Source organism: Diceros bicornis, chromosome 35 (genome assembly GCF_020826845.1).
Source record: "Diceros bicornis minor isolate mBicDic1 chromosome 35, mDicBic1.mat.cur, whole genome shotgun sequence".
In the NCBI taxonomy this organism is placed as follows: Eukaryota; Metazoa; Chordata; class Mammalia; order Perissodactyla; family Rhinocerotidae; genus Diceros; species Diceros bicornis.
In genome coordinates this window covers 9,899,758-9,912,984 of record NC_080774.1, presented here as the reverse complement: position 1 = coordinate 9,912,984, position 13,227 = coordinate 9,899,758, and the positions used below count along the sequence as shown (strand labels likewise).

The 13,227-nt window shown below is 42.7% G+C and overlaps 1 protein-coding gene across 2 annotated transcripts in view; it reads right to left on the bottom strand.

Moving 5' to 3' along the window:
• Positions 1-13,227, bottom strand: part of ACAD10 (acyl-CoA dehydrogenase family member 10) — a 51,700-nt gene that overhangs the window by 36,986 nt on the left and 1,487 nt on the right. For both annotated transcript variants that reach the window (XM_058531433.1, XM_058531432.1), the window contains exons 2-4: positions 9,925-10,128; positions 3,819-3,967; positions 1,954-2,148 (exon numbers count right to left, since the gene is read on the bottom strand). In XM_058531433.1, coding sequence (XP_058387416.1) covers positions 1,954-2,148; positions 3,819-3,967; positions 9,925-10,111 — 531 coding nt within the window. In that variant the 5' untranslated portion in view covers positions 10,112-10,128. The remainder of the gene's footprint in view (positions 1-1,953; positions 2,149-3,818; positions 3,968-9,924; positions 10,129-13,227) is intronic.

Genomic DNA, 13,227 nt, shown 5'->3' with positions numbered 1-13,227 from the left:
TTTGCAAGATGAAAAAGCTCTGGAGATTTGTTTTACAACAATGTGAATATACTTAATACTATTGACCTGTACACTTAAAATGGTTAAGATGGGAAATTTTACGTTATGTGTTTTTTAACAAGAAAAAATAATGCAAAAATTTTTTTTAAAGAGCCACATATACCTCAGCAGAGACAGATTCCTACAATATTGACTGAAGAGTTCAGGAGTTCAGAATCAGCCTCCAGTGTTGACAGAGATCCTAGGAGTGGTTACACTATCGTTACCCCTATCAAAATATTTTTTTTGCCTTATAGCTTTAGAGAACAAAAACCTAAACTCTTGCTCTTGAGGAAATTGGATTTTCAAAACTCCAGGTCTTCTGCAGACATAAAATACGAAAAACCATCAGAAAAGCTGCTGGAAAGCACAGGCCAGAGAGCCTGTGGCGTCTGAATAAACAAGTCTTTTAAATAGCAGCGTCTAGCTGAATGTGAGCCTGGCCAACTTAATTTGCCCAGATGCACATATTATCCCTACGGCCGCACTGGATGGAAGGACTCGCTGAAAAGAATCACAGTGTACTGAACATGTAACTATGTGCAACCACTATACAAAGTACTCGGCATACATTTTTCTCTGGGACCCACGCAGCTGGTTTACAGCAAAGAAATCGCTACTCTTGAATTACAGGTGAGGAAACTGAGGTTCAGGGAAGCACAGCTACGGCCCAGGGTCACCTGGCCACAAGCTCAGAGCAGGATTGAATGTGGCTGAGGTCCCCGGGCGCTCAGAGGGGAGGGAGCTTGCAGGAGGGCCGTGTTGTGGACAAGCGAGCGGGGAAACCCACAATTAAAGCAGGGATGGAGCCAGGGAAGGCGTGCAGAGGAGGCAGGACTCCATCTCCAAGGGGTTTTCCACAGTGGGGAGGGACGTAGAGGATGAAAACAGCATTAGGTTAGGCAGTCAACTTGAACACTTGTGCTCTGAATTTCTGCCTGTCAATTCTGCTAGGCTTTATGTTCTAAAATAGCAGTAGCCAATAGAACTTTCTACTATGATGACGGAAGTGCTATATCTTTGCTGTTCAATATAGTAGCCACTAGCCACACGTGGCGGCTGAGCACTTGAAATGTGACAAGTGGGTATTCCACAGAGCAGGGGTCGTGTCTATCACAGTGACACAGTATCGCTTCCCGCCTAGCCCAGCCCCTGGCACATAGTAACTGCTCAGTAAGAATTTGTTTTCTGACTGAATGAAGTTTAAGCAAGTCATCTATCAATAACTCATATCTATCCCAGGATAATGACCTATTTTCTCTTAGGGAAATGGGGACTCTTTCACTGAAGTAACCTCCTGCCATAGAAGACCACTTCTCGATTCACTATATTCTCAGGGTACTTTGAGAGCCTAGCACTGTGTGCTCCGTCCACTATAGTAGTCACTAGCCATATGTGATTATTTACATGTAAATTAAAATGAAATAAAATTCAGTTCCTCAGTGACACCAGCCACATTTCACATAGCCATATGTGACTAGGATCACCCACACTGGGCATTTCCATTCCTCCAGAAAGTTCTATTGGACAGAGCTGGTCTAAGGATTAATGCCATAGAAATGGAGGGCAGCACGTCGATCTTTGAAGAGAAAAGGTCAAAGGGCCCATGAAGACGTGAGGGCTGACAGAAGTGTGTGATATGTGATGAACAAGGTTCAAATCCAGAATGGAAGGGAGTCTCTAACGCTGTGGTGTCAGCCAGTGATCAAATCCCACAAATGTCTCACCTTGCTAAGAGCTCAGTGATACTTTAAAAGTCCTCTTTTCGACCTGTTACGTCTAAACCTAATTTAGTCAAGTGTCTGAATAAAAACCCATTAGGTTCAAGACCTGCTGAAAGGCAGCGCTGACTGCTGCATCCTGAAATGAGCACAGAGACCCAACCTTGATTGTTCTGGATCACTTCAAGCTTACCACATCAAACTGTTTCCGGTCCAGGGGCAAAAAGCTTTTCCCATTGGGAAGATAAAAATTATTGCTCAAGACTGCAGTCCGAAGGCCTTTTGCCCGAATTTGAGTTATGGCCTCAGTCATCACTGGGAACTGCTTCGCCACTTGCTCACTGGTCAGCAGAGAGAAAAAGGAGTCCACAGGCACCCGGGTCTCTGACTAAGAACAGGGGAGGGGAGAGGAGAACCGGCAGTCATTAAGAGAAAGATCAACTGATCCCCAACAGAGGAAAACACACGTTCCTGTCTCCTACTGCTACCGGGTTGCAAGAGCCCGGCCTCTGGCTGGCTGCCCCTGTGCAGAGCTTTGCACGTAAGGCTGTAAAAAGTGACTTAGAATTAGAGTTACAATGGTAAGGCAATGGAGCTATTTATATCAATATTCCAGTTAATGAGTTCTTTATTTCACTCATGGATTGTCAATTTAAAAAGGTATCAGAATATCATAAGAGGATACAGTAAACTCTAAAAGTGTATTAAGCAGATGTAATTTAATTTTTAATGATCCAGAAGACATTTCATGATTTTGTATTGCCTCAGCATCACCATTACGAACTTCAGTTTCTGATCAATTTCTTTTTGTTTTTAAATTCAATCTGTGTGGGTTTTTTTTTTTTTTTTTGTGAGGAAGATCAGCCCTGAGCTAACATCCATGCCAATCCTCCTCTTTTTGCTGAGGAAGACCGGCTCTGAGCTAACATCTATTGCCAATCCTCCTCCTTTTTTCCCCCAAAGCCCCAGTAGATAGTTGTACGTCATAGTTGCACATCCTTCTAGTTGCTGTATGTGGGACACGGCCTCAGCATGGCCGGAGAAGTGATGTGTTGGCGCGCGCCCAGGATCCGAACCCGGGCCGCCAGTAGCAGAGCGCGCGCACTTAACCGCTAAGCCACGGGGCGGGCCCCTGTGTGGGTTTTGAAAACTTTTATTTTATCATGCTCAAAATCTGCAAAGGCAAGTCTATTTTACACACACACACACATTTTATAACAGCTTTATTGAAACACAGTTCACATACCATGCAATTCACCCATTTAAACTGTACAATTCAATGGCTTCAATATATTCCCAAAGTTGTGCAACCATCACCACAACAATTTGAGAACATTTTCATTACCCTAAAAAGAAACCTCATACCCATTAGCAGTCACTCCCCATTCCTCTCCTAACCCCAATACTCCCAGTCCTAGAAAATCACTAATCTACTTTCTAAGATTTACCTATTCTGTATATTTCATATAGTAAATGGAATCATACAATATGTGGTCTTTTTTAACTGGCTTCTTTCTTTTACTTAGCATAATGTTTTCAAGGTGTATATATATATTTAAAATTGTGGTAAAATATACATAACATAAAATTTGCTATTTTAACCACTTTACACATATAGTTGAGTGGCATTAAGTACATTCGTTGTTGCTCAACCATTACCATCCATCCACAGAACTTTATTTACTATATTTTAAATAATATTTTAGGAGAGTTATTGTGAAGGTTACATGAGTTAATATAAACAAAGAGCTTAGAACAATGTCTAGTATAGAGAGAAGGCTCAATATTATTTTCTTTCAATAAGTTTTCTGATCATGCAGATAGCTCCTGTTTCAGATGAACAATACATGATGGAAGGGCTTAGTAAACAATATTTGTACTTATTCATAAATGTAGTTAAAGTTGAGTACCTGGGATGGAAGAAATAGCTTAAATACTTATAAGGGGTTATTAAGTTTTCATTTCTTTATTTGCAGTTTAACCAACTTAATGGATGAGTGCTGCATCCACTACTCTAGGCAAAAAAAATATGGAAATTCAAGTATGTTTATCACTCACAATTTCAGAGCAGAGTCTCCCAAATGCTTGCAAGAAATCTTCTGTTGTTATCTCTCCTCTCATAAATGTCATCCAGGGCCCTTTTTCACCACCTGAGATCAAGGCCTTCAGTATAGTTCCGGAAGGGATCTGATTTTGTACCTCCCATTCTAGAGGAAGTAAAATAGGCCATAAGTGAAATACATCGACAAATGGCTGGGGCTTGGGGCATTCAGGGGAATTACATACCAGTTCCTGTGGCATCACTGTAGTGCCAGGTGGGTTCTCTTAGGAATTCGGAGAAATTCAGGAAATGCAAAATCTCAGCCTTAGATCGCCAAGGGAACAGCAATACTATTTGTGTGACTGAGGGGACACTGCTGCTAAGTGTCAGGTCTTTACCACCTGCTTGAGAAAACTCTGGACACTGCATATGAATTTTCTTCCCTGGTCTCTCATTAGTTGGCTCATATACATTAGGTCCCTCACACGGTCCTGGCATATAGTCAGGAAGTGCATGAGGTAATAAGCCAGACTCTGATGGCACTCCAAAACAAGCCCCACACTTTGTAAACTGTAATAATCCTTTATGGCAATGTAGCTGGGACACCGAAACAACCACTTGGGGGATGCTGTCTTTGTGGAATAAAGAAGAAAATTTCTATCCACAAAGAGCTAAGGCAGTGATGGATCAGCATTTGGGTATATTGGGAACATTTGGACAGGGGTTGCTTTTTGTTGTACAAGGTTGGTTTTTTCTTCCTATAATACAGCTGCCACAGGGCAAAAATATATATAGCATTCATAATTAGATCTAAGACATAATACACTTTACACATAGCTTTTGTTTTGATAAAGTAGTGCCTGTGCATTGAAAATATTTCAGACAATACAGAAGGATATAAAAAAGAAAGTAAAATAACAAGAATCCCATTCTTTAGAAAAAATCAATGGCACCAATTTGGTGTATGTCTTTTGAGAACAGCAAGACTTTTAAAACTCAAGCCAAAGAATAATATTTCTTTAATTTTAGAACTAAAGTGTATAGCAGTTTTCACGGTCTCAGAGTTGGCAAGCATGTAAGGAAACTGGCACACACTGTTGATGGGCATGTTAATAAGTACAACCTCTACGGAGAGCAAAATTTTAAATGCACATATATTTGACGTAGTAATTCCACTTCTAGGAATTTCTCTCACAGATATATTTATAAAAGTAAGCAAAGATTACGTACAAGACTATTTGTGCAGAATTGCTCGTAATAAAAAGAACTAGAAGGGGCCGGCCCTGTGGCATAGTGGTTAAGTTTGCAGGCTCCACTTCGGCGGCCTGGGGTTCACAGGGTCGGATCCTGGGTGCGGACCTACACACCACTCATCAAGCCATGCTGTGGCGGCATCCCATAAACAAAATAGAGGAAGACTGGCACAGATGTTAGCTCAGGGCCAATCTTCCTCAACAAAAAAAAAAAAAAAAGAAAACTAGAAACTTCAATGTATATTAATAAAGAGCTTGTTAAATCAATTATGGTACATCCATATAATGGAACACCACACAGATGTTAAAATATATATAAACCAGGGGCCAGCCCAGTGGTGCAAGCGGTTAAGTGTGCGTGCTCCCCTGCAGCGGCCCGGGCTTCGCCGATTCAGATCCCAGGTGCGCACCGACGCACTGCTTGTCAGGCCATGCTGTGGTGGCGTCCCATAAAAAGTGGAGGAATATGGGCACAGATGTTAGCCCAGGGCCAGCCTTCCTCAGCAAAAAAAGAGGAGGATTGGCAGATGTTAGCACAGGGCTGATCTTCCTCCCACACACACACAAAAATATATATATATATAAACCAGACCAGGGGTCAGCAAAATATGGTCTGAGGGCCGAATCTGTGTGCTGTTTTTGTAAATAAAGTTTTATTGGAATACAATCACACCTATTCATTTACTATCATCTATCACTGCTGTCTTGCTACAATAGTAGAGTTGAATAGTTGTGACAGAGACCGTAGGGCTCGCAAAGCCTGTCTAGCCCTTTATAGAAAAAGTCTGCTGACCCCTGAACTGGACCTATGTATTCTACAAAGTCAAAAAAAAACACAGGTATGGGGGCTGGCCGGGTGGCGCAAGCGGTTAAGTGCGCGCGCTCCGCTGCGGCGGCCCGGGGTTCGCTGGTTCGGATCCCGGGCGCGCACCGACGCACTGCTTGGTAAGCCGTGCTGTGGCGGCGTCCCATATAAAGTGGAGGAGGATGGGCACCGATGTTAGCCCAGGGCCCTCTTCCTCAGCAAAAAAAGAGGAGGATTGGTGGATGTTAGCTCAGGGCTGATCTCCTCACAAAAAAAAAAAAAAAAAAAAACACAGGTATGAAACAGTTTGCAGTGTATGATGCAATTTGTGCATACATGTTTTACACACACACACAGACACATATATATATATAGGCAATTTTTTGAAGGATAAACAAAAAACTTTTCACAGTGATAACCACTGAAGGCTGGAACCGAGCAGGGGTGGAGGTGGCAACAGGAAATTTACCTTTGCATTTTATATACTTTTATCATTGACTATTCAATAAATGAGGCTGACATAACTGAGTTTCAATATGGAAAAAAATTAAATCCCTATTTTACACCATCACAAAAATAAAATTCCAATACATTAAATACCCAAATCAGAAAAATAAGACTCTAAAATTTAGAAAACAATACAGAACATCTTTATGAACTTGAAGAAGGAAATACTTTTTTTGTGTGTGTGTAAGGAAGATCAGCCCTGAGCTAACATCCACGCCAATCCTCCTCTTTTTGCTGAGGAAGACCGGTCCTGAGCTAACATCTATTGCCAATCCTCCTCCTTTTTTTCCGTTTTTCTCCCCAAGGCCCCAGTAGATAGTTGTATGTTGCAGTTGCACAGCCTTCTAGTTGCTGTATGTGGGACGCGGCCTCAGCATGGCCAGAGAAGTGGTGCGTCGGTGCGCGCCCGGGATCCGAACCGAGCCGCCAGTAGCGGAGCGTGCGCACTTAACCTCTAAGCCACGGGGCCAGCCCCCAGGAAATACTTTCTTAACTAAGACTCACAAAGCTCAAGCCATAACGAAAACAACATATGATTTTGATGACATCAAAAATGAAAATTTTGGGGCCAGCCCCAGTAGCCTAGTGGTTAAATTTGACATGCTCCACTTTGGCAGCCTGGGTTTGGTTCCTGGGTGTGGACCTACACCACTCGTCTGTCAGTGGCCATGCTGTGGTGGCAGCGAACATACAAAAAGAGGAAGATTGGCAACAGATGTTAGCTCAGGGTGACTCTTCCTCAGCAGAAAAAAAAAAAAAGAAAGAAAGAAAACTTTAGTGTGGCAAAAACATAAATAAAATAAAAAACAACTCACAGAAGGGAAAAAATATTTGCAAGTGATATAATACACAAAAGGTGATTATTGCAAATCAACAACAAAAATGAGCAATTCACAGAAAGGGAAAACTGAATGACCAATCAATTTACAAAAGGAAAAAAAAAAGTTCAACCTCCTGGCAAATCAGAGAAATGAATATTAAAATAACATAGAAAGAAAAAGAACACAGAGATAGCATTTTCATCCACCATACTGACAAAAACTAAACACTCCGATCATATTATATTCCCTGAGTACTATGCTAAAGTGTTTGGACTGTACTCCGAAGTTTTTGTCACATGTATACTAATTTTATAGTAAACTAGTAGCTTAAATCAGGGGTTGGCAAACTTTCTGAAAAGGGCCAGACATGGACAATGTGTAAGTGAATGGGCATGGCTATGTTCTAAAATAACTTGATTTTTATGGAAACAGATTCGAATTGTGTATAATTTTCAGATCACAAAACATTATTTTTGTTTTGACATTTTTCAACTATTTCAAAATGTGAAAACCATTCTTCACTGACGGGCCATACAAACCATAGAGCAGGCCAGATTTGGCCCACAAGCTGTAGTTGACTGATCCTTGGCTTAAATGTAAAAATATATTAAGAGTATGCTATTTGAGGTGATATCAATTCTAGTATTAGCTATGAAATGACCCTTAATATGGTTCATTTGAAATAAATACCATTAGAAGTTTCAGTCAAGAAAAAAAGAAGGGGAAAGTAGAAGGTATCGCTATTTGGTTCATTCGTCTATCCATCCAACACTTCCTGAAGGACTGATCCAGCTCCGAGCTGACACTGGAAAGGTGAAGTAAATAAGTCCCAAACCTGGGGTCCTGGGTTCTCAGAGCCCCACAGAGGGGACACGAACACATCCCACTGCTGACTAAAACATGCTTTGGTAAAGGTGAAACTGACATGAGAATATGCCAGCCAGGGACATTCTGCCCAGGGAGAAGGAGGTCAGAGAAGTCTTAACAGAAGAGTAGTCTTGAAGTCAATAATAATAACAACCACAAGATTTACTGGGCGCTCAAAAGATTCTAGGCACTGTGCTGAATAATGTTCCATTTAACTTGTCATTAAAAGTACGAGTAGGATTTGAATAGTAGAGGAGGCAGGGAAGAGTAGCTGCCAGCAGAGGGAACAGAACTTGCAAAGGCACAGGAGTGTAAATGTGTTTGGCACATTTGAAGAACATCAAGTCATCCACGGCAGCTGAAACATGGGCACATGGTAGGAAACGGTGCGACATGAGGACAGGAAGCCAACTGAGGGCTAACTGTGAGAGGCCCCGAACACCAGGAGAGAGGTCTTGGACTTAATCTAAGGGACAATGTGCAGGCAGGCAAGGATCTGAAGCAGAGGAGGGAAGGGGTAAGAGCTGAGTTTTAGAAAGGTAATTCTGGGGGCTGTGTGGCAGGGGGTGAAAACCCTCCTAACCCAGTGAAGGAGGCCGATGTGATGGTGTAGATGGGAGAGGACAGGGATCTAAACCTGAGTAGAGGCAGTGGGAGTGGAGAGAAGTGAACAGGTTCTCAAGATATTCTGGAGAAAGTCGAGAAAATGCCTGTCCAGTTATCTTGATGCTCCCTGTAAAAGTGGAGATCCAGCTGTCTGCCAAGTTTGAAGGTTTGGGGTGGGAGAGTATGATGACTCTGGGGGCTGTATGAATAGCCTGGCAGTAAATGCGAGAGGAATATGAGTAGAGGAATACAGGCTGAGGGCCTAGCTGCAGCTAAAGCTCAAAAAATCACCCCCCTAGACAGACAGTTTGCATCCTGGGGTAATTTTTTACCCAGAGGCCTGGAAAACCTGTACCTGGGTTGCTTTATGATGGAGAATTGCTCAACCAGCCACCACAGAAAGTCAAAAGCATAGGAATAGCTGTTTGGCCCTTTTTCCTTCCTGCTGGCTGGAATGAAAATGTGATGGCAGGAGGTGAAGCAGCCAAGACAGACCATGAGGTGAAACTGGAAATGAAGAGTACTCACAGCAGAGCGACACAAGAGAAAAGGCCCAAGTCCCTGACACCACAGAGAAACATACTAGCCCCAGACCACACACCTGGGCTTTTATGTGCAAAAGAAAGAAACTTCTATCTTGTTTCAGTCCCTGTTTTGTTAGGTTTTCTAACACTTGAAGCCAAAATTAAATGAACTTATGTCAGTTGAACTGAGTAGGGAAAAAAGTAAAACCAGGAGGGGCTGATAAGAAAGGATCAGAGACTAGAGGTTTGATCTCGTAGGTCCAAACGCAGGATTGGAGGGAGGGAAGTGGGGGAGGGAAGGTCATGATCAAAAGGGGAATTTGAACATTCAAGATTTCAGAAGTAGCACAATTCTCAGGGAAATATAGTTAAATTCTACCAATAACAATAACAACAATATGACTGGCAGCTCAGCATTTTTGAGAATTTAGGATGAGCCGAATACTCACTGTGCTAAGCAAGTGCTTTCCATAGATTCTCTCATTTAACTTTCCCCAAACCCCAAAGAGGTAGGTACTATTATTAGCCCTAATTTAAAGATGAGGAAGCTAAGACTCCGAGAAGTTGAATAATTTGCCCAAGATACTCAGTCACTAAGCGGTGCTTGGGATTTGATTCAAGAGCCAGAATATTACCCACGGGGATATACTACGGCCCAAATGTTCCTGTCTCCCCTTACCACCCTCCATTCCCCTCACCCAACCTCCGTCCCCAAAGGTGAAATAGAATCAAGGGCTCACCTGCAGCCACTCTCCCTGGAGAAGGAATGAGAACTCCACCCATGTCAAAAATCACAGCTCTGTAGGTGCCGCCTCCAGAATGTGTCCATCGCGGGGCGCCCTGGTGCCTGCACTGGATGTGTTGCAGGAAGGCTGCCCTCCAAGCCCACTGGAGACGTGAGGACTGGAAAAGCCGCCTTATGCACATGTTGAGGCCGAGGCTGCCTGAGAAGAAGGCACAGGCACAGCTTGCCTTCGCTGCCTCCAATCCAGACCTCCATCCTGGAGCTCAGGGCAGCCAACTGGACATCTCCCCTGATCTCCAATGAACACTTCAAACCACAGCCAGAACAGAAGCCAGGGTCTCCGCCCTCCCTGACTGCTCCTTTTTCTAAGTTCCTTAGCTCAGTAAAGGGCTCCACCGTTCACCTCGCTGCCCGAGCTAGAAAACTGGGATTCTGCCCCAACTTCTCTCAACCCTCCCCAGCTCCTCAATTCCAGGTGCTCTGTGCTGTCAACTCTTCCTCCTGACAATCTCCATCTACCTCTCTCCACTCTCACTCCCGTTATCTCACCCACAGATCATTGCAACAGCCTCTTAACTGGTCCCCTTGCCTCTTTTTTTTTTTTTCTTTTGTGAAGATCAGCCCTGAGCTAACATCCATGCCAATCCTCCTCTTTTTGCTGAGGAAGACTGGCCCTGGGCTAACATTCGTGCCCACCTTCCTCCACATTTTTTTTATATGGGATGCCGCCACAGCATGGCCCGACAAGCAGTGCATGGGTGCGCGCCCAGGATCCAAACCCAGCCGCCAGCAGGGGAGCACGCGCACCTAACTGCTACACCACGGGGCCGGCCCCCGGCCCCCCACCGCCTCTTCTCAAACCCCCTCCTTATTCTTTCTTCTCTCTTCAACCAGAGTAATCTTTCAAAACTCACATTTGATCACATTCTAAGCCCAGTGAAAACCTTCAATAGCTCCCCATTGCCCTCAAGATAAACTCGCAGTACCTTGACCTGCCTTAAAAGGCCCTCTAAGGTCTGCCTCCCCGCTTTCCACTGCAACTCCACCTCTTTTTCACCTTCACCTGAATGATCTGGACACGCAAATCTACGTGCAGTTTCCTCAAACACGTGATGATCTCCACCTGCTACTGGGCCCTTGGGTACGCTGCTTCCCTGGCCTGGAATGCTCCCTTCCACCTGCTACCTAATTCCAAATTGTCCGTTAGGTTGTAGTTTACCTGTCACTTCCTTCATGAAACCTTCCTGCCTACCAGAAAAGACGGATGAGGAGTCTCTCCTGTATACTCCCAAGATGCCCTGGACTGACCCCTCCTAGCTCTCTTGATGCCACTGTCACACCATCAGCCCTCCTACAGCTCACTGCCGTAGCCTCCCAACTGTTCTCCACTGCCCCGGTTCTAAACTGACTTGTAAAAGGTTCAGAAAAAAACACACACGCAACACACATATATGTATATAGATATATTCCTATATACACATGTATAGAGATAAACCAAACGTGGCAAAATGTTAATAACTAGTCAATCTAGGTGAAGGGTATACAATGAAGGGTGTATGAGAGATCATTGCACTAGTTTTTCAACTTTTCTATAGGTTTGAAATTAAAAGCTGGGGAAAAAAACCAGAATAATTAAAGCAAACTCTATTTGCAGTCAGTCCCGCATGAAAATCTTTAAGCTTCTGAAACAGACTCGTAGAAACAGAAAACAAACAGGTGGTGGCCAGAGGGAAAGGAGGTTGGCAAGGAAGTGAAATAGGTGAAGGGGATTAAAAGGTACAAATCTCTATAAACTTACAAATAAGTTATGGGGATGTAATGTACAGCATAGGGAATATAGTCAATAATATTGGAATAACTCAGAGGACAGATGGTAACTAGACTTATCCTGGTGATTTCATAATGTATACAAATATCAAGTCACTATGATGTACACCTGAAACTAATATGATACTGTATGTCAATTATACTTAAAAAAAGAAACATTCACAATTATCTAAGAACACTTGAAATCTGGATTTATATTAACTATCATTAATGATGAATTCTGACCTAAGCATATATTTTGCCTTGAGCTATTAATAGTATGCTATCATCATGATTAGCAAGATATTTAAAATTTTCTATCGTCTTCATCTCATTTTAACTTCTATTTTGTGTATGTTTTGTAGTGCACTTGATATATTAATACTGAATACATATATTATTAATAAATATACATAAATCATGAAAAAAATCTTTTAAGCTTTTTATGTGATTTCTATAGCTAAAAAGCTTACTAAAAATCAGGTTAGAGCAAAACAGCCTGCGAGTTTATGGGCGTCACTTCAGTGCTGCCATAAGGATTCAATAAACTTTGTTAAGAATCTAAAAAAACGATTCTTATGCAGTAAATCTGCAAGACGGTATCTCATGTAATTGTAAATTCGCTGAATTGGGGAGTGAATTTTGGAGTTAAAAATTTAGAGGTTGATTTGCATTTTCAGTTTCACTTATGTTCCTAGACCAAGGCCAAAGTTTATGATGGAGGGAGATATTTATTTATAGCCTCCTAAAAGCATCAACACATTTTGTGTGAAGGCTTAGCAGAGATGAAGTGTCTCTGGGGCCTAAAGGGCTGACTTGCATCCTCACTGAGGACACCGTCCTCCACGTACTCCTGCTAATGGATGAGTGGGCAATGCTCCCAGGACTAGCTTGCTTACACCTTTCAACTAGAGGTGATGGTTCTGTTCTAGCCCCTTACCAATGCAAAGGCTGTGCTACCTCTGTGCCCACTGACTGGAACGCCTTGCTTTACCGGCCTGGTGAACTTCCATTCATTTTCACATCATAGCCTCAGCTTTACCTCCTCTGCAGAGGTTTTTTTCTTTTTCCAGGCAGACTCGGGCACTACTTTTTCACTCCCGTTGCTTCTTCTCTATTCCTTCACTAGAGCACTTACCCCATTACACAGTAACTATTTTCATGTCTATCTGCTCCCATAATTTTAAGCTCCTTAAGGCAAAGACTATCTTCTTTACCTTTGTATATATCTATCTCCTGGGGCCCAGCAGTGTCTAGACACACAGCAGGTGCTCAGTATAAATAAGAGCTAGAAGGATGAACAAACTAGGTGAATCAGAAAATAGGTGAAAGCAGGGGACAGCCTCAGTGGTTGGCAGCCATAAAGAACATAACTTGCCCATCTCTAACTAACAATTCCAGTTCTCTGGAACTGGCATTTTCCTTCCATACTGTAAAGAATATTTGTTTCTCCCTGCCTCTTAGAATGAGATTAACATGATAATATAGATTT